The sequence below is a fragment of the Anguilla anguilla genome, chromosome 1 (assembly GCF_013347855.1).
Source record: "Anguilla anguilla isolate fAngAng1 chromosome 1, fAngAng1.pri, whole genome shotgun sequence".
Taxonomy (NCBI): domain Eukaryota; kingdom Metazoa; phylum Chordata; class Actinopteri; order Anguilliformes; family Anguillidae; genus Anguilla; species Anguilla anguilla.
In genome coordinates this window covers 13,913,053-13,932,283 of record NC_049201.1, presented here as the reverse complement: position 1 = coordinate 13,932,283, position 19,231 = coordinate 13,913,053, and the positions used below count along the sequence as shown (strand labels likewise).

The 19,231-nt window shown below is 48.0% G+C and overlaps 1 protein-coding gene across 1 annotated transcript in view; it reads left to right on the top strand.

The window, feature by feature from the left end:
* rtn1a (reticulon 1a) overlaps positions 1-19,231 on the top strand; it is a 51,816-nt gene that overhangs the window by 7,046 nt on the left and 25,539 nt on the right. Inside the window, exon 2 of the mRNA XM_035394897.1 lies at positions 4,602-4,640. Coding sequence (XP_035250788.1) covers positions 4,602-4,640 — 39 coding nt within the window. The remainder of the gene's footprint in view (positions 1-4,601; positions 4,641-19,231) is intronic.

Here is a 19,231-nt window from a genome sequence, read left to right as displayed (position 1 = left end):
GAAATAAAGTGCTTTATGAATTTCCTTTTAGGCTTCAAAACTTTGAAGTATAATCTCATAATAATGAGAATATTTGCATGTATTTGTTCTGCATGCAGGTTTACAGTGTTTCGCGCTGTTTAGTTTTTGACGTGTGTATTTTTGAGCTGACTAATTCAGTCGGTGTAGCTGTGTGAAATATAAGAAAACACAAATGAGTTTAAAAGGATTTAACAGGATCCTACATAGGAAAAAAGGAGGAAGTTTAATCAAGGGGAAGGAAAAATCTCATTTATTTAATTTAACTGAACATAGTCAAAATGCTGCACTCTTCAAGGGATTTTCCCTAAAAATGACAACTCCCCACGAGTAGTAGCATTAATAATGTTCACACTTGGATCTTATCAAAGGATAACGTTTTCAGAACTGTTTTGGGAATTCTCTGTAAATAATGTGTGTACACGTTTGAACTCAGTGGAGAGATTTAATACCCACGTCTCCATAAAGCTGTTTCTGTCACTGGGTGTTTGTTCTGTCGAGTACATGTAGGCTGATCGCTGTAACATGGAGCATTCCTTTGCCTGTTTTTCCAGCCCATGCTGTGCTAGGCTGACCTTGTAGAGGCTGCTCTGGAGCGTGCTGCATGGAGGGGCCTCTGATGTTATTGATGACTGAAAGCCATGTGTGCTGCATGAATATAAATCCATGCCATTGCAGTTAGGAGCTGAACTGCACTGAAGAGCCATTTCCCAGGTAACGGAATGGGGAACTGGCAGTGTATGTATCGCTTCTGTGTGACACTGCCATGTTTCCCAGTCTAAACTGGAAAAAAAGCACAAGGATGTTAAGTATTCAGTGCACACACATCACCTTTTATTTTAACGGCGAGCTAGTTTATCTTATTAGCCATATTGTTTTCTTTTTTCTGTTTGATTATTTCAGTAGCTCAAAATCCTTAATTATTCAGTTTTCCAGCAATGTAAGTTTTCAGTCATGGCTTCTATAAGTATAGTGAAAGAGTGTAATGGGGTTACATTATCAATTCATAAGTTTGTATGTGCAAATTATTTATTTTGCTTTGCATTCACATTTTTTCCAGCAAATTACTGTAGGGGGGTTGATTGACGTGTGGAAATGTGGATGATAGAATAGAAACACTCAAGGGTTGCTATTAGCCTATATAATAACAAATGTACATGTGAACACAGTTTGATTAAAAATAGAGGAAAACAAATGTTAATGTGCCCTCTTCCCCAGTTGTTCAGTGAATGGCTGGTGTGATGGAGCTGCCTGTCATTGCTCACAACAGAATTAATGCTCTGACACATTTTGTTCTGTAAAAAAAAAAAGCTGGTTTTGCTTTCACAATAGGAGAGAAATGTGTGAAAATACAAGAATACATTTAGCTGAGATTGTACACACAGACGCAGGCCGAATGCAGCCAGAAATGGCCTCGGTCGTTTTGTCGAACTGAAGTTGAAGAAAAATGTTACGGAATAGCTGGTCTTTTCTGTGTCCTGCCTAAATCGTAAATGGTAAATGGACTGCATTTATATAGCACTTTTATCCAAAGCGCTTTACAATTGATGCCTCTCATTCGCCAGAGCAGTTAGGGCTTAGGTGTCTTGCTCAGGGACACTTCGACATGCCCAGGGCGGGGATCGAACCGGCAACCCTCTGACTGCCAGACAACCGCTCTTACCTCCTGAGCTATGTCGCCCCAAAATCAAAGGGCCATGATTTTCAGTGGTCTTGGTGGGCAAGACAGCTAGAGAATGAAAAACATACAAGACTGGAGGGATTTTACTGAATGGGAGAGAGGGTCCTTCTGAGTCAGGCACCTCTGGTACACAGTGGAGGGTGCATCCGCGGTACCTGGATACGATCGGTTCCATTAAAGATCAGCGGAGAATCACGAGTCACATGGCTGTGGGCGTGTTATTTAGCAGCTTTATTTAAAGTCCAACTCATCCGGGCGCCTCGGCTCTCCTTCACACGGAAAGAATGTTCTCTCGAGTCTTCAGCCGTAGATGTCGCGTGGTGTTGCAGAACAACCCGTGCTCAATGCGCTTTCGGGAGTATAAATGTCCGTCTCGACACACACTACCCACAACATCTCTAACTCGAGCGGGAGCGCACAATATGCGATGTTATATTAAGGACACGGTAGTAATTAATTATGTTGAGTAATGTTTGCATGTTGGCCCGCTTGAATGAATTCTGTGCATGTAAAAAAAAAAAGGGGGTTCTATAAAAAACATGTCATTTTACAGTGATCTTCCTTCTGAAAAGCGCCTCAGTTGAGGGTTTAGTTAAATCAGCACTTGGAGACATGGGATGCTCTATTTCATTTTCTCTTGAGTTTATTTGCTGAGAGGGCAAACTGTGGGCCCGGGGTCGCGCCGTTCTCTGCCCCTGCTTTGTCCGGCCGTGCAGGAATGCGCGAGCGCTGGTGCTGAATGGCGAGTCTGGCTGTCCACAGCAGCGCGCGGATCTTTCTTTATCGCGCTCTTCAGCTCGCCACCTTTCGGCTGCCGCTTCTCCAAAAAATGAGCTCTGCGGAGATTTGCTTGATGGTGACCGTTTGAGACGCACGGGACGCTGAACAGAGGGCCCACTTTAAGGCCTCCCATCATCCTGAGGGACCGGCTTTCTCTTCCTCAGAGCCGCTGACCTCAGCACCTCGTATCGAATTGCAGCAGCGGTGTTAAAAAAAGAACTGTCCTCGTATCATTTCCTCAGAGCAAAAGCTTATCGATCCTTCCCGCATCCAGACAGCTCGCGCCGTTATGAAGCGAAGTATCAGCTTTAATGCTCTAGCAGTGTAATGCGCTTCTGTGATGTCGGGCGACCTGCTGAGAAATGAAGTTGAGTGCAGTTCAGCCGTTCTTAAGCGAGAGCCAAGTCACCTCAAGTTTTCTTTGGCTCCGATTCCCAAACAAAGTTTGTAGTTTCATTAAATCATTTGGTTGTAGAACGCTGTAATTTCACTGCATACACAAGGGACTTCAAGCCTTAGCAAGCTATTCTGTTTGATGTTCCTGATTGAGATTCGTCTGGAGATGTTCCCCAGCCAAGGAGGAAAATTGTCCTGGTCTTTGTTAGACACAGCCACTGGATTATGGGATCAGTAGTTCATCATATGGGCCAGTGAAGGTGGCATCCAGTGAGGTCTCTGCATGCATAAAGTTAACAGTGGGCTGTATATAAGGAGTGTGTTTAAAAAGCCTTTCACATACTCAAGCCATTCGAGCACATTCCCTGTGTGTGATTTGAGCAGTTCAGCAGTACTCGTGCCTGTGTGCGTTACGGTAGCCGGCCCAAGCAGGCCAGGCGTGAGAGCCGTTCAGCGGGGAGGGAGGAGGAGGCCCCAGGGCCAGGCTGGTCACGGACACTGCGGCTGGGCCACAGCCCTCCTCGCTCTCCTGGGGCCCCACGCTCATTACGACGGAGGAAGCCCAAGCCATTGAACAATGGCCGTTTATGAATGAGGAGAGGCGCGGACACACAACTCCCCCATTACAGGAGCGGCTACCGTTTCTTCAGCCATGTGGAAACAGGAAGTCCCTCGACCAGCAGAGCGAGGGGGAAAGAGAGGGTGGGCGAAAGAGAGGGGGGAAGAGAGAGAGAGGCAGAGGGAGATGGTTTAGAAAAGGGTGAGAGTGTCACTGTGACAGCCTGTCCGCAAGTCTACTCATGGTTCTGATCTTCACAGAAGTCTTCTGAAGACTGTCAGCTTCTGGTCTTGTATTCCACAGTCCAGGGATCGTGCTCTAGCCTTTGACCACAAACACTAGTAGCCGTGAACTGGACTCTCTCCAGTGCTTGCTTTGTACAGTGCGTCAGTTTAATTTGTGTAGGAAGGCATTAAAAAATTCTTCAGCATGGCATAGTGGAAAAAAGTAAAACCAGACACTACCTTATTTCTGCTGAACTTGTATAATTTACTGCAAAGGACAGCTGAGTTGATAAGATGACACGTAGATTTGCATTTATGTGTATCTTGGCCCTGGCATGTCTGGCCTTGTGACTTTTGCTTGAGATTGAACACGTCTGAAAAATCATCAGTTTGAACTATGGATGTGCTGTAGAATAAAAGGTCAATGGTGGATATAGAGAGTTCTCTGCAGCCTGCCAGCACATCAGTGATGACCAGTGATCTCCTGTTTCCTTATGTGGTGATCGCAGAAATTACTAGAACTTTATGAATAATGTTCTGCTCACGTTTATTTTGCTCAGATGTGTTGCAACAGTAACTGAAGGGTAGACATGCTTACAAAAATGATTTCTTCAATGGTTCTGGGTTGTAATAAGTATTAGAGGGAGGCTATTGTGACTATGATTTTTTGGCATATTCTAAAATGATGTTGAATTTGACCTGATGTTACTGCACTGTGGAAAGCAGACAGAGATGTGGGTGTCCTCCTTCATTATATTCCAGCAGATGGTACATCTAAAGGATTCTCCAACCGTTGGCTCAGACAGAAAAATGAGACTAATAGGCTGCGTTTATAAAAGGGCAGTGATACTTGTATTCTTCTCTCTGTGTTTCTCATCTCCTGCCAAAGTCAGCAGATTAAACGAGTTTGCTGATTTTAAGCTTGCGTTTCGTTCTCTTGCAGGGGGAAACGCATCGCTGTTTGACTCGCTGAGTTCTAAAGGTAAGTACAGCTTTTGGTGTGTAAATCCGCTTTATATTCGTACAGGCTAAATGGGGAAAGCAGTTACAGTGCTATTGCATAATGCAGTAAACCTGAACCCATTCACCATAGAGCTACTCTTCAGTAGCAGTTTGGAATATGGTGGAATTGGTTTGTCAGTGAGGGTTGGGCTCTTGAATGGCTTTGTGGGGGGCAGCTGACCAGCACACCATGGCACCATGTAACCTATGCATCCTGCCCTCTCTGCTTGAAAGTCTTCTGCTGGACCCTGTGAACAGATCACGGGAAACACATCCCTGTGGATGAGTAAAGCCCCCTGTGCTCTGGTAGTCCTCCCTGACCCCACGTCTGCACCGTCACTAATCAGGCACCCTGCACAGCAGCCCCTCACGTTGTCCCTGGAGGAGACTGACACACTGCCATTGGCCCCTGCCTGTCTGACCCTGAGCGGGGTGCGTCGTCCTCACAGCGCGTCCCGCGTCCGCCGGGCCACGCCCGTCGCGGCCCATCTGACGCGCTGCGACAGGGCGGCCGCCTGTGGGCGCGTGAGCATGCACGCTGACGCGCTCCCGTGTGAAATCCACAGCCAGATGGCCTGCATCTGCACTGAAGTCCTCTCCACCCGCCCTCCCCCACGCCCTCCACTGAAAACCATTCAAAAACATGCAGCCGAAAACTGCAATAACACAAGCATCACACTTCAGTGTCTGTGTCCATGTATGTGTTTATACGTATGGTTGAAGTCCAATTTCTACATTTTTACGAAACCTTTACCACAAACTGTCAACTGTAACATTTTATTGAGGGTGGCGTTTAGTTATGGTGCGGTCCTGAGATATAATTTTGAGAAATATTTTGCACAGTGCTGTATGTGGGTATTCAGTTGTTGAAAAAATGGTTCAGGTCTGCAGATCCCTTAGGCTCCAAAAAATTTATTGAACTGAAAAGACACTGATGGGTTTTGGATGTCTTCCTTTGTCAGAGCTGATGTGCATCGACATTTTTTAGTTCAATAAACCTTTTTTAATACCGAATTTTGCTCAATACTTTTGCGTCTTCCATGCATATTGCACACCTGTTTGCAAATCTAGATAAACGCGATTTGCTGCTGTCGTGCTGAACACAAGTGCGGTGCTGTGTCCTGCGTTTCTGCGTCTAACTGCTCCCAGCCTATTGTGAGAGGGCAGGGAAAGCCTTGCTCTGCACCTCCTCCAACACTTCCTGTAAAGAGAGACATGATGCCGAGGAACGTTCCAGAAATAACCCGGCGGAGCGAGGAAGCACTTACGCGCTCCTGTCAGGCGGAAAGAGCTTTCTCTATTCCCAGCGCCCCAGCGGGCCTCCGGGTCTTACCGCTCGGAGAAATAGGCAGCCCCGCACGCTGCCTGACTGCGCCGGTCCACGCGCATGCCGCTGCAGCCGCCGCACGCCTGGCCTCAGCTGTTACACGTCTTCCCCTACTCCAGGGCCAGTTAGCCAATGGAGAAAAAGGGGGGCGCGTACGAAAAGAATGAAATGTAGAGTCGTGCTGCATCTGCAGATGCTTAACTAGAGGATGCAGTGCATTCTGGAACGTTCCACAGTCACTGACGTGGAGTCGCCTGCAGTTCCAATAATTGGGTAATAACTGTGTTTTTGTAAATGAAATGGAAAAGTGTCGTTTGAACTTTATGAAATCTTCGAGCGGTGTGAATACATTATTACTTCCACCTCAGCAACACATCTGTGTCTCATGCTCTTGATCTGGCACATTGTCAGCTGTTGTAATTCAGTGGATCTCACTGTCATCAAAAAGCCATCGGTACCTTTGAAGCTCACGAGTCAAAGCTGCCGGAAGAGCACAGCCAGTAAATGAGCAAATGATCGATGCATTTTCCTTTTAGCTTCCGCCACGATTCTGCTTATCATCCTGGATTACCTCGAGCATGTATTAGTTCATGTATGTGCATGTGTGTATGTGCGTGTGTGTGTCTGCGTGCGTTTGTGTGTTTGTGTGTGTGTGCGTGTGCCCATGTGCCCGTGTGTGTGCGCGTGTGCGTGCGTGCGTGCATGTGTGTGTGACAGCGTGTGTGTGCGTGTGTGTGTGACAGTGAATGTGTGTGCGCGCGCGTGTGTGAGAGTGAGAGAGAGTGTGTTGGTGAAGGTGTCTGAGAAGAGCATGCTGATCTGGCAGCTGAAGTTGTCCCCCAGAGCAGACAGCCTGCAGACACATTGTGTGGAGAATCAGCCCTGATCTTCACATTCTCACAGGGACTCAGGGGGCTTGATCAGAGGATCGCACTGACAGGTGACCACAGTTGACAGCTAAAGGCTTTCTTTGATTAAAAACCTCAGATATGTGCATCAGACGTTTTATTTTTGCGCTTAACAGCAAATTTTAACTCCGGTCTTCACATCAACTTTATCTTCTCACCTTCCCTAGACCTCTCTCTGTTTACTTCTTACCGCTGGGGTTTCTTATCCTTTGCTTTAATCTCCCTCCTTCCATTTCTCTCTCTCTCCCTGCTGGTTTTACTTGAAAACTAACTTTGAACAGATTCTGTTAATTTCTCACGAATACACCCGAGTGCGCAATCCAGAAATTAACTGTAATATTACATAACATTATTGGAATAATCACTATCAAAGTTCCAAGCTTGGACTCTTTCCCAGGGTTAAAACTGTGACTCAGGCTTAAAAACACTATTAAATTGGCTTTGAGTCCACTTCTGAGATAAATGGCTCTACAAACTCACTCAGACACAAAAATGTGTGTACACCGAAACACACACACACAAGCACAGGAGTTACTTTTTACTTAAATAATGGACTCGACTACCACCTTGGAGCGAGCAACATAAACACTTGTTAATTCGCAACGTTTTGTCTGGCGCGTGTGTACGTACGGCAGTCTGACTGTACTCCGCAGTACACCCAACGGCACATGAGCGTTGGCTGCATGACAACCCTCCATTCCTCATGCTTCGCCATCCCTTGCGTAAACACAGCCTCGATGCACCAGAGAGCAGCGTTACTGCCTCCTTCGGCTCTGCCAAAGGCTGCTGCTTTCACAAGAGCAAACTTTGTTGCAATTCTCGGTTCTGTCTCAGCTCATGAGCAGTTGTTTATGTTGCCAGTCATTATGTCTTTGTAAAATGCTGGAATGTGAACTTTTAAAAAACTGAATAAAGTTTTAGATTACTGTGTACTCCAGCTGAAGTGAAGTTGTACTGAGAAGAGTAGTGTCCTTCCTCCTGCGGTAAAGAGCGTGCAGTTGGACATTGCAGTTAAAGTTGCAGTGAGTTTGAACACGCCCTTATAAACCCCCTCTGTGTGGAGGTGTGCTGTGAAAGTTTAGCAGTGCAGGGGGAGAGCTTGGGGAGGGATCCCTGTGATGCTCTTTCACTCAGAGATGCGGGTGCAGGGTTGGCCCAGTGGAGCTCGTCCATCACACTGCGCTCATTGTTCAGTGCAGTATATGAAATGGCCGCTCCATAACGCTGACACTACTGAGCAGGGCTGCGGGTCAGACTGCTCTCTGTTCATTACTGGACCATTGTACTGGCACGTAAACAAGTTACACATGCATGTGCACGCACATACAAACACGCACACACATACAGACACACGCTATACACACACACACACACACAAACACAGACACACGCACGCACACACACACACACACACACACACACACAGACACGCACGCACACACACACACACTATACACAAACACAGACACACGCACACAAACACACATACTGTATACACACACAGACACACACACACACAAACAACGCAGTACACAACAGAAGTCTTCCAATCTAATCTCTGATGGGCCACTTTTTGAGGAACGGTGCTGAAGGAAGTGGGTGCGAGAGCAGGAGACAATTGTGCGCCCTCCCCTGTCATAACAGCCCAGCGGATGGATTGACGGCGGGGCTGTGGCTGTGTGCTGCTGGAGAGAGGACAGCTCTTCCCCCTTTCCCTCGGCCCTGTGACCAGCGCGCTGTCAGAACAGCCATTGCTTCTTCCGGAAACTTCCACACAGCTGCAAATGTGTAGATTGCAGCACCGGGCTGCAAGTTTGAGTGAGCAATTTTCATAAGCACACTGCTCCATACACTAATAAAAACAACCTGCCGGGTCAAGTCTCATAGTGAAATTCAGGCTGGGTTTTAATGCGCTGGCAGAGGGCCCGCTCGTTATGGAGATGTGGGGAGAAAATATACTCCTGTTTTTAAAAAAAGAGCAGGGGTTTTGTCTTAGCAAAATTCAGTCATGTCAACAGACATTCTAACCGGCTCTGTGTATTTACTGGTCTGCTTTTAGGGGTATGACCAGGTTTTGAGGAGCAGTCTCCTATCCTATCTCTTATCCCTCAGCAGGTGCTTGATAGATGTGAAAATATTCTGGAGAACCTGCTGCTTTCTTATCAGAGACACTAAACAGCTTGAATATTCATTTAACCTTTTACCAAGCTCTTGCGCTGTATCGCTTAAGGTGAATGAAGTAACATTTTAAACTCATTACCGCCCTTTTATCGCACAGACAATTTGCTGTAGCTAAACAGAAGGCTGCGGGGTGCAGGAACAGCAGCATTAGCTGGGAAGGAGAGGTAGGAGTCGTGAAGATGTTGAATTGGTCAGTGCTTATCTCTCTCAGCCAGGACAGCTGAACATCGAGGAAGGAGTTTGAACGTAATTTAGATTTTTGAGCCTCGGGACTAACCCGGGGAGGGGGGGGGGGGACCCACTGCCCCCCTCCCTCCCTCCCTCGAGCGCTGAGCCACCTTTTCTCCCACGCCTGCATGTAGGAGTGCGGTATAGCTGCCTACGCCTGCGTGTAGGAGTGCGGTATAGCTGCCTACGCCTGCGTGTAGGAGTGCGGTATAGCTGCCTACGCCTGCGTGTAGGAGTGCGGTATAGCTGCCCACGCCTGCGTGTAGGAGTGCGGTATAGCTGCCTACGCCTGCGTGTAGGAGTGCGGTATAGCTGCCTACGCCTGCGTGTAGGAGTGCGGTATAGCTGCCTACGCCTGCGTGTAGGAGTGCGGTATAGCTGCCTACGCCTGCGTGTAGGAGTGCGGTATAGCTGCCCACGCCTGCGTGTAGGAGTGCGGTATAGCTGCCCACGCCTGCGTGTAGGAGTGCGGTATAGCTGCCCACGCCTGCGTGTAGGAGTGCGGTGTAGCTGCCCACGCCTGCGTGTAGGAGTGCGGTGTAGCTGCCTACGCCTGCGTGTAGGAGTGCGGTGTAGCTGCCCACGCCTGCGTGTAGGAGTGCGGTGTAGCTGCCCACGCCTGCGTGTAGGAGTGCGGTGTAGCTGCCCACGCCTGCGTGTAGGAGTGCGGTATAGCTGCCCACGCCTGCGTGTAGGAGTGCGGTATAGCTGCCCACGCCTGCGTGTAGGAGTGCGGTATAGCTGCCCACGCCTGCGTGTAGGAGTGCGGTATAGCTGCCCACGCCTGCGTGTAGGAGTGCGGTATAGCTGCCCACGCCTGCGTGTAGGAGTGCGGTATAGCTGCCCACGCCTGCGTGTAGGAGTGCGGTATAGCTGCCCAAGCCTGCGTGTAGGAGTGCGGTATAGCTGCCCACGCCTGCGTGTAGGAGTGCGGTATAGCTGCCCACGCCTGCGTGTAGGAGTGCGGTATAGCTGCCTACGCCTGCGTGTAGGAGTGCGGTATAGCTGCCCACGCCTGCGTGTAGGAGTGCGGTATAGCTGCCCACGCCTGCGTGTAGGAGTGCGGTATAGCTGCCCACGCCTGCGTGTAGGAGTGCGGTATAGCTGCCCACGCCTGCGTGTAGGAGTGCGGTATAGCTGCCCACGCCTGCGTGTAGGAGTGCGGTGTAGCTGCCTACGCCTGCGTGGGCCGTGCTTAATGCAAAGGAGCCACCGCTGGGTTATTAGGCAGTTACAGAGCTCATTACCCCGCTGATTACCGCCTCTGAATGCCCTGGGCTTTCAGGAGAGAGGGAGGTGGGAGGATCGAGCTGAGAGAGAATAGGTCACAGTACCAGAATACCTGAGATGGGGATGTTTGCTAAAGCCAGATAGGGGTACCCGAGTATGACAGAATCTTAAAAGCTAGGCCAGATTGCTCATTCTGTTTATTTTTCTCAGTAATGGTGGATCTGTAATGATGGAGTGGGTGAGCTGTAGAGCAATCCTCTGTTTACCGGGAGTGTTGGCACGCTTGCTTTAGAGTCAGGCTGGGCTTTAGCCGAGCGCGGGACAGAGCGCTCGGGAATGCGAGCCCGGTGTTTGCCCAGCGGGGTGACCGTGGCGAGCAGGTGGAGGGCGTTCGGAGGAGGAGAGGGGGAGGGGGAAGAGGAGAGGGAGGAGGAGAGCGGGGGGCGTTTAGGGGTCAGTGCTGAGCACACAGCTCAGAGCTCTGCTGATGTGGCGATGAGGTAAACACGACCCCCCCCCCCCCCCCCCTCCCCCGGGGGTCCCAGCTGAACACCCGCTCAGTTATGCAGAGCGGCAGACCAGACCCGATCCAAGGTAAACCGTCAGCCCAGCGCACCATTCCTGCTTCCCGGAGCATTCCAGAAAGTTTTGGTAAACATTCCCAACGTGCCAGTTCCATCTGGTTTCCTGAATGTCCCTTGTGAGGTATGTTTACGTTTCGAGGAACATGGCAGGAATGTTCGTAGAATGTTATTCAATTTTGTTTTTCCAGCTAGAAAACATTTTATAAAATCCTCCATGGTGTTCCTTCATGACTGAACGATAACCATCAGGGTTTGTTGCCAGTGAGCTTGTGAGCAACATGTCCAGAATGTGACTTGGGACAGAATGTCTGTGGAGCAATGAGTACATTCTAAAACTATTTTTCAGAATGTTCTCATGATAGCGCTAGCTCCTGACCAAGCGGGTATCTCACCAGGATGTTTCCCAGCACTCTTGAGACATTTCTCTTCAGCTGGGGAAGGCATCACTCATGCCACTGCCTGACGGTAAACAGTGCAGCAGCAGTGCACTGAGTCGCCTGAGAGCTGCATCATTAGGGACGGAGGCAGAGGAAGCAGGTGTGCTGTAGGCAGGCAGAGCGGAGAATGCAGGGAGCAGACAGGCTGCTGACGCAGACACGGCTAACTGACAGCTTAGCATTGAATCAGCAGCACGGGTGCAGATCACGCCACGCTTAGCGAAGACTTTGAAGAGAAGTTTTTCAGTGTCTCATCAAACAGCATAATAAAGATTTGCTCAATGTGATCCTTCAGTGTGGATTTGTTTCCCTAAAGGAAATACTGCTGATGGTAAAAAAAAACACTCATCGGTTAAGTTTTTGTAAGAACTTTGGCTCTGTATCCGTGCACTTCTTCAAATTTATTCAAATGTATTATCGATCAAACAAGGAGGTACATGTCTTAACACAGCCGGTGGACACGATACCGTCTTCTAGTCAATGGATTCTGAAGGAGAATTCTTTTTTCTTAAATTCAGATTGCTAACAGTTTCCACAGGATAATAGACAAATTTCTCCTTCTTTTCTTATATTGCCTCAGTGAATGAAGGCAGCAGGTATGGGAGGTGAGCCGTCATGGTCTCATTGCAGTACTCAAAGTTCAGATTCTGACATGGAGAGAGGGCTAGGAGATTGTTGGGTTTAATTAAATGACCAGACTCTCTTCATCTACTGCTGTTTCAAAGGAGAGTTTTTTATGTGGCGATATAGCTCAGGAGGTAAGACCGATTGTCTGGCAGTCGGAGGGTTGCCGGTTCAAACCGGTTTTTTATGTGGCGATATAGCTCAGGAGGTAAGACCGATTGTCTGGCAGTCGGAGGGTTGCCGGTTCAAACCCCGCCCTGGGCATGTCGAAGTGTCCTTGAGCAAGACACCTAACCCCTAACCTCTAACTGCTCTGGCGAATGAGAGGCATCAATTGTAAAGCGCTTTGGATAAAAGCGCTATATAAATGCAGTCCATTTATGTAGAGTTGCATTTTACATTACAATACGTTACATTTTATTTGGCAGACACTTTTATGCAAAGCGACATGCAGTCAGTGTATACTGAGGGTCATTGAAACGAATGCAAGCACAAGTCTGATAAAAGTACAATTTTCATGAAGTAGCATCTGTCCATAGCCATGAACAACAAGTGTAGTTCAAGCAGTAAAGCTCTGGCTTTAGCTAAATGTGAGACATTATTACAAGAGATATGATAAAAGAACTACAACATCAGGATGAAGATACTAGTGCAACATGAATGAATGAATGAATGAATGAATGAATGAATGAATAAAACATTTCATTTATATAGCACTTTTCCAGATGCTCAAAGTGCTTTACAGTGCTGAGGGGGAACTCACCTTACCCACCACCAACGTGTAGCACCCAGCTGGATGATGCACAGCAGCCATTTTGCGCCAGAACGCTCACTACGTTTGCTGAGGTGGAGGGGGAAAGAACAAGTTTTAGCTAATTAAATCGGGATAATTAGGTGGAAAGTTTGAGAGAGCCAGATTTAGAATTTAGCCAGGACCCCCAGGGAACCCCCTGCTCTTTGCAATGAGTGTCATGGGGTCCTTAATGACCACGGTGAGTCAGGACCTCGGTTTAACGGTTCATCTAAAAGTCGACATCTCTTACAACACAGTGTCCCCATCACTGCACTAGGGCCTTGGGGTTTATTCGACCAGAGGGAAGATTGCCCCCTGCTGGCCCGCCAATACCACTTCCAGCAGCAAATACGCTTTCCCAGGAGGTATCTCATCCAAGTACTAACCAAGCCCAGACTTGCTTAGCTTCAGCCTATTCGGTAGGAGCAGGGTGCATGGTGGTATGACTGCTGCAATTGGAATGTGAAAGTGCTAGAAGATCAAGATACAAGATACAGGAGTTACATAAAAGATCAGAGATTGGAGATTGCCCTGCAGAGGAGTGCAGTGTTAAAGTTAGTCTTAAAGGTAGAGTCTGAAGAGAGGAGCATTGTGGCTGCTCTTAATCCCTGCTGTGAGGTGCGCTGGTGGAGCAGAGGAGGCAGAGTGGGACCATGAAGATGCTTGGTACCCTGCAGCAGGCCCTGGTTTTATTTCCCTGACTCTGCCGAACGAGTCGCTGACATCCCCGCCGGACCCGCTGCTGTTTGGGGGACAGCTGATGGACAGCAGCCTGGGGAACAGGCCTCCCTGCCCCGGTCTTCTGACCCAGCCTGCCCTCTCTCTCCTCTCTTCACACAGCTTACGCAGCCTGGCCTCTCTCTCCTCTCTTCACACAGCGTACCCAGCCTGGCCTCTCTTCCCTCTCTTCACACAGCTTACGCAGCCTGGCCTCTCTCTCCTCTCTTCACACAGCTTACGCAGCCTGGCCTCTCTTCCCTCTCTTCACACACTGTACCCAGCCTGCCCTCTTTTCCCTCTCTCTCCTCTCTTCACACAGCGTACCCAGCCTGGCCTCTCTTCCGTCTCTTCCCTCAGTGTACCCAGCCTGGCCTCTCTTCCCTCTCATCACACAGCGTACCCAGCCTGCCCTCTCTTCCCTCTCTTCACACAGCGTACCCAGCCTGGCCTCTCTTCCCTCTCTTCACACAATGTACCCAGCCTGGCCTCTCTTCCGTCTCTTCCCTCAGTGTACCCAGCCTGGCCTCTCTTCCCTCTCTTCACAGTGTACCCAGCCTGGCCTCTCTTCACACAGTGTACCCAGCCTGCCCTCTCTTCCCTCTCTTCACACAGTGTACCCAGCCTGGCCTCTCTTCCCTCTCTTCACACACTGTACCCAGCCTGCCCTCTCTTCCCTCTCTTCACACACTGTACCCAGCCTGCCCTCTCTTCCCTCTCTTCACACAGTGTACCCAGCCTGGCCTCTCTTCGCTCTCTTCACACAGTGTACCCAGCCTGGCCTCTCTTCCCTCTCTTCACACAGTGTACCCAGCCTGGCCTCTCTTCCCTCTCTTCACACAGCTTACCCAGCCTGGCCTCTCTTCCCTCTCTTCCCTCTCTTCACACAGTGTACCCAGCCTGGCCTCTCTCTCCTCTCTTCACACAGTGTACCCAGCCTGGCCTCTCTTCCCTCTCTTCACACAGCTTACCCAGCCTGGCCTCTCTCTCCTCTCTTCACACAGTGTACCCAGCCTGGCCTCTCTCTCCTCTCCACACAGCTTACGCAGTCTGCCGGTCCTCCGCCCTCACCGGCGGCGGGCGGTCAAGCCGAGCGTCATCTCCCTCCCCGCTCGCGCTCCTTCACGCCCCCTCTCTGTCGGCGGTGGCAGAATCCAGGCGTGACTCACGTTTGCGTGGCGGGGCTGTGGGCTGACGGTGTGAGAGTGTGTTGGTGGTGGTGGGGGGGTGTGGGGGGCGTGTGGCGGTCCCTGTGCCCTCTGACCCCGATGTGTCACAGCCACGGTGGAAGGGGTGTGGGAGTTAAGGCTGATGATTAGCCAGGGTGACTGTTACAGTCCACGTAGACTCTGAGATACCACTCTGCTTTGGAAGATCCTCCAATCAGCGCACAGGTTGCTGCGTGTGACTCTTGCCGTGATTGCATTAGTCATAAGTGGCACAGGCGGAACCGGCTGTGGGTCACAGTCAATGCTTCTTCTCCAGGGAGTCAGGGAGACAGCGTCAGCCTTACATATATATATATAGAGAGAGAATAAGGACGCCAGCGCACATCTGCGGAGTCGCACACAGCTGGGCCGTCTGAGTTTCCCGCTGACACTCCGTGTGCACTCGCAGTCGAGCACGACTTAGAAGAGAAAGCAATATTCAGAAACCAGAAAGAGCATCTTGCTGCATAGGCATGCACCTTTCGAGGTATGAAGAACCGGATTATCTCTGCAGCCTTCTCTGATGCACTTGCAGGAGGTTAAAAATAGAATTCCCAAGATACCCACTTAATAAGATATGTAGGACATGAGAGAGAGAGAGAGAGAGAGAGAGCAAGAGAGGTAGAGAGAGAGAGAGAGGGGGGGGAGGCTAGGTTAGATCTGGTGCCGTGTGAAGATGGATGCAGTGGCTGTGCACAGAAAGCAGTGTAATGTAATTCTTGCAGTCGTATTGGGTTACAGGTTGCAGTATTCACAGTGGAGCTGAGAGATACAATGGCTGCAGTCCTCCAGGGGCAGAACGCGTGTGTTCCTACATTACCTCACCTTCGGCATGCTCGCGGACCGCCAACCCAAGCAAGGTGCCCTGGAGTTGTGACCTAGATTGCTACTGCAGCATCTGGGGAAAAAAAACAAAACAAAAACAAAAAAAAAAACATTTCACTTTCAAGTTCACACCCTCTTTTGACATCTCTTTCTGTCTCCTTTAGTCTGACGACACCCCGCTGTGGAGGCTGAGAGAGGGTGCTCGGCTGTTATTTTGGGAGCGAGGAGGTCACTGAGGATGTCTGTTTATGATAAGGCTGGGAGATGAGCTCTCGGTGTTCTTCCTGTACTGGCTGTGTACCCTTCAGTAGGATTGGTCACACCTTAGCTTGCTTTTAATAGCACACAGAGGGCTCAGAATGGTTTGTAAATCAGCCAACCTTTATTTCCTTTTAACGCACATATTTTTTCCGACCTCAAATTTAGTAGATGTCTTAATCATATTAAATCATAAAACTGTGAAGCGTAGTTTTATATTGATTAATTATTTGTTTTTTTTTACCAATGGTTGTAGAGAGTTTGTGTTTTTATGGGTTGTTATAATAAGCCTTTGATTTGAACATATCAGAAGTCAGTACCATGCTTTTCACAAGAAAACTGAGGAGCGCTTATGCAGGGCTCTATGTTAACAGTTTTTCAAAGGAGCACATCCTCCTAAATTGTGAAATTTAGGAGCGCACTAATGTATCCTAATTAGTAGATGCGCTTCCAAATTATTTAGCCAATTACTACACATCAATTTTCAGGAGCAAATGCTCCTAAAATGGAGCACTGTAGAGCTCTGCTCTAGGCTGTGTTTTAACTGCGAAATGGGTAGCCATGTTAATTTGTGATCGTTATGTATTCAGATATTAAAGAGAAGACAACCTATTTTGGGGCTTTTGAATATTTATTGTGTATTAGCCATGCAAATTATTCATTGCATTTGAAAAAATGCGAAATGTTACCAAGAAAGCATCAGATTTATCACTCTGCAAACTTGTTAGTTCTGGTGTTATAAATACACTGTCATAATAAACAACATTGTTGTCACCACTCTTAAAGGGTGCACGAGCTTGCATAACGTGAATGCTAGCAGTATCAGTTACCATCGCTGTTCTTACTGGTTTTCTGGTTCCCAATTCACAATTAATTTTCTCAGCCTTGCCAAAGTTAAGTTTTAAAGCACAAACTAACTATGGAGCATAATAGATTGATAAAAAGAGATTACTTAAGGCAAGAGGTCCAAGTTTTTGTAGCTGATATAAGCAGTTTCCAGGTTTAGATTAGTGATAGATAAACTATTTTCAGAAATAGAGAAATGCAGCAAGCCATAGTTTGTTTTTTGTTATGCACACACCCATGTAAATATGTTGTCATGCTCAAGTGTACATCGTAGGCTGCTGAATTACATCTATTGTCCTTCATAGTTTATTTGTGCTTTAAAACTGTTAATTTCAGCAAGGTCGTGAAAATGAATGGGAGTGAATTGAGAACCGGAAAACCTAGGAAGACCGGCAATGCTGTTAACGGTCAGCAGGGACAGCTGATGATGCTAGTATTCACGCTAAGCAAATACAATGGGGTAAGCACCACACACACACACATTACTTGTGTTATACCAAAGTGAAATATCCCTTTAAGAGGAACCCCTAAACAAGGGTATGGACCCATTATTCCTCTACTTGCCTGCAGTCAAATGTGCCGCAAAAAAAACAACAAAAAAAAACCCAACACCTGAAAGGTGTGTCTGAAGGAGCCGTCAGAGTCTGCTGTGAACTGTCTCCGCCAAGCGCTGCCCAAGTGGCCTCAAGGACCCTTCAGAAGACCACTGGGGTCTATTTACACACTTCCAGCGCGCTGCATTCAAACTGAGGTCTTCCTTTCAGGCGTCCGTACTGTGGGACACCACAGACGCCTTCGCTGCCGCAGTACACAATCAACTGTGGAGCGCTTCAGTGGCTGTCATACTTAAAGATTGACCCCTTAAACTCCACTTTAAACCCAGGGAGTTTGGTAAGAATCCCCCCTTTCTTAAATAAACCCCGTTGTCTCCAAGACTATATACAGTACAGACAAGGTTCAAAGCTTGAAATAAAGAGCATATTTGTACCAAACCGACCAAATTCCCTGATCCTACTGGGTTAGCAGTTGTTTGAGTTGTTGCTGACAGTTACTGGATTATAAAATACCGTCATCATCAACCTGGGGTGTCAGTTGCAGCCTTCCTTTGGGGAAGAGGACTGGGTTAATATTTATTTTGTTATCTCTAGTGGTTTTACTGAGATGGGTTTTTTTTCAACGAAGTGCGAAGTCTAAGCTTTAAAGTGGTATATGCGTTACCGCACTGCACCTTGTATCGATGACAGATAAAGGCAATAATTTAAGACAATGTTATTGTTAGACACAGGCGTCTAATTTCACAGCCATTGTACTAAATACAGGATAGAAGTGCAGGTTTGGCTCTCAGTAGGGTAATGGAAGGGCGTCCAGCTTTGCTAACGTGACTGTCATCAGATATAGATATGAATTGCATTCGCTTTTTTTGGAAAAGGACCTTTATAATTCCACGTCTTGTCTGAATTGTTTAAAGACCTAGTCAGAACGGAAGCTTGAAGGTACCGTTTAATTAGCCCAGTTCAAATAGAAGAATCCAACAATGCTACTTTTCAGCCCGTTAGGAAAGACAGCCTAGCTCATTAGTCCTTTTTTCCCCATTGTATTTTTCGGGCTTAGGGCTACAGATGAGATTGACTGGACTTTAATCCTTGCTCATAAACCTACACCACTGTGCCTGCGAGCAAGAGAGATCAGCGGGGCTAATTGCTCATTTGCCCACATAATTATGTTACTTTTGAATGGGTTCAAAAAGCTGCTATTTATATTGGGCTAGCTCACTGGCATGTTGTTGTGGGGTTTCACATACCACAAAATGTAAAAAATAAATAAAAAATCTGACAAAACATGCAGCTAAATAGGCAGGTCCACTTGAGGAACCTGAATGCAAGGAGGATCTCCACATCTCTAAACGCCATGCTGTTTCCCACTAAAGATGTTATCAGCTTGGTCATGGAGTCGTTACTGCAGGCTTCTGCATTCAGCTTCTTCTTGGGTGGGTCTGATGTGATGTTTGGGATGCCAAGGAACAGGCAGGACTGTCTGAAGTCAGAATCTGACTGTCTCCGCTGAATCCATTTGAAGGAGAGCTCCTATCCACGATAGCCTTGGGCAAGTATCACACACAAAGTCAACCAGATGGCAGTAATTTGAGAGTGTGATACCGACCGTGTTGCCAAGGGAATGTCCAAATGGCTTTAAGTGAAGGCTCGTGTCTTGGAGGATGCAGGAGGATTATTATATATCGCGAGGCTCTTCTTTACCGGCTGTCCTGTGAGATGATAAACATTTCTCCAGCTGCCTTATGACACACTCAATGTTTATGTTCCCTATAATCTGCCCTGCACTTATGCAATTTTGTACTGTAGTAAATTGAGGTGTGGAAAATGAACAAATTCATGTCTATTGATGCT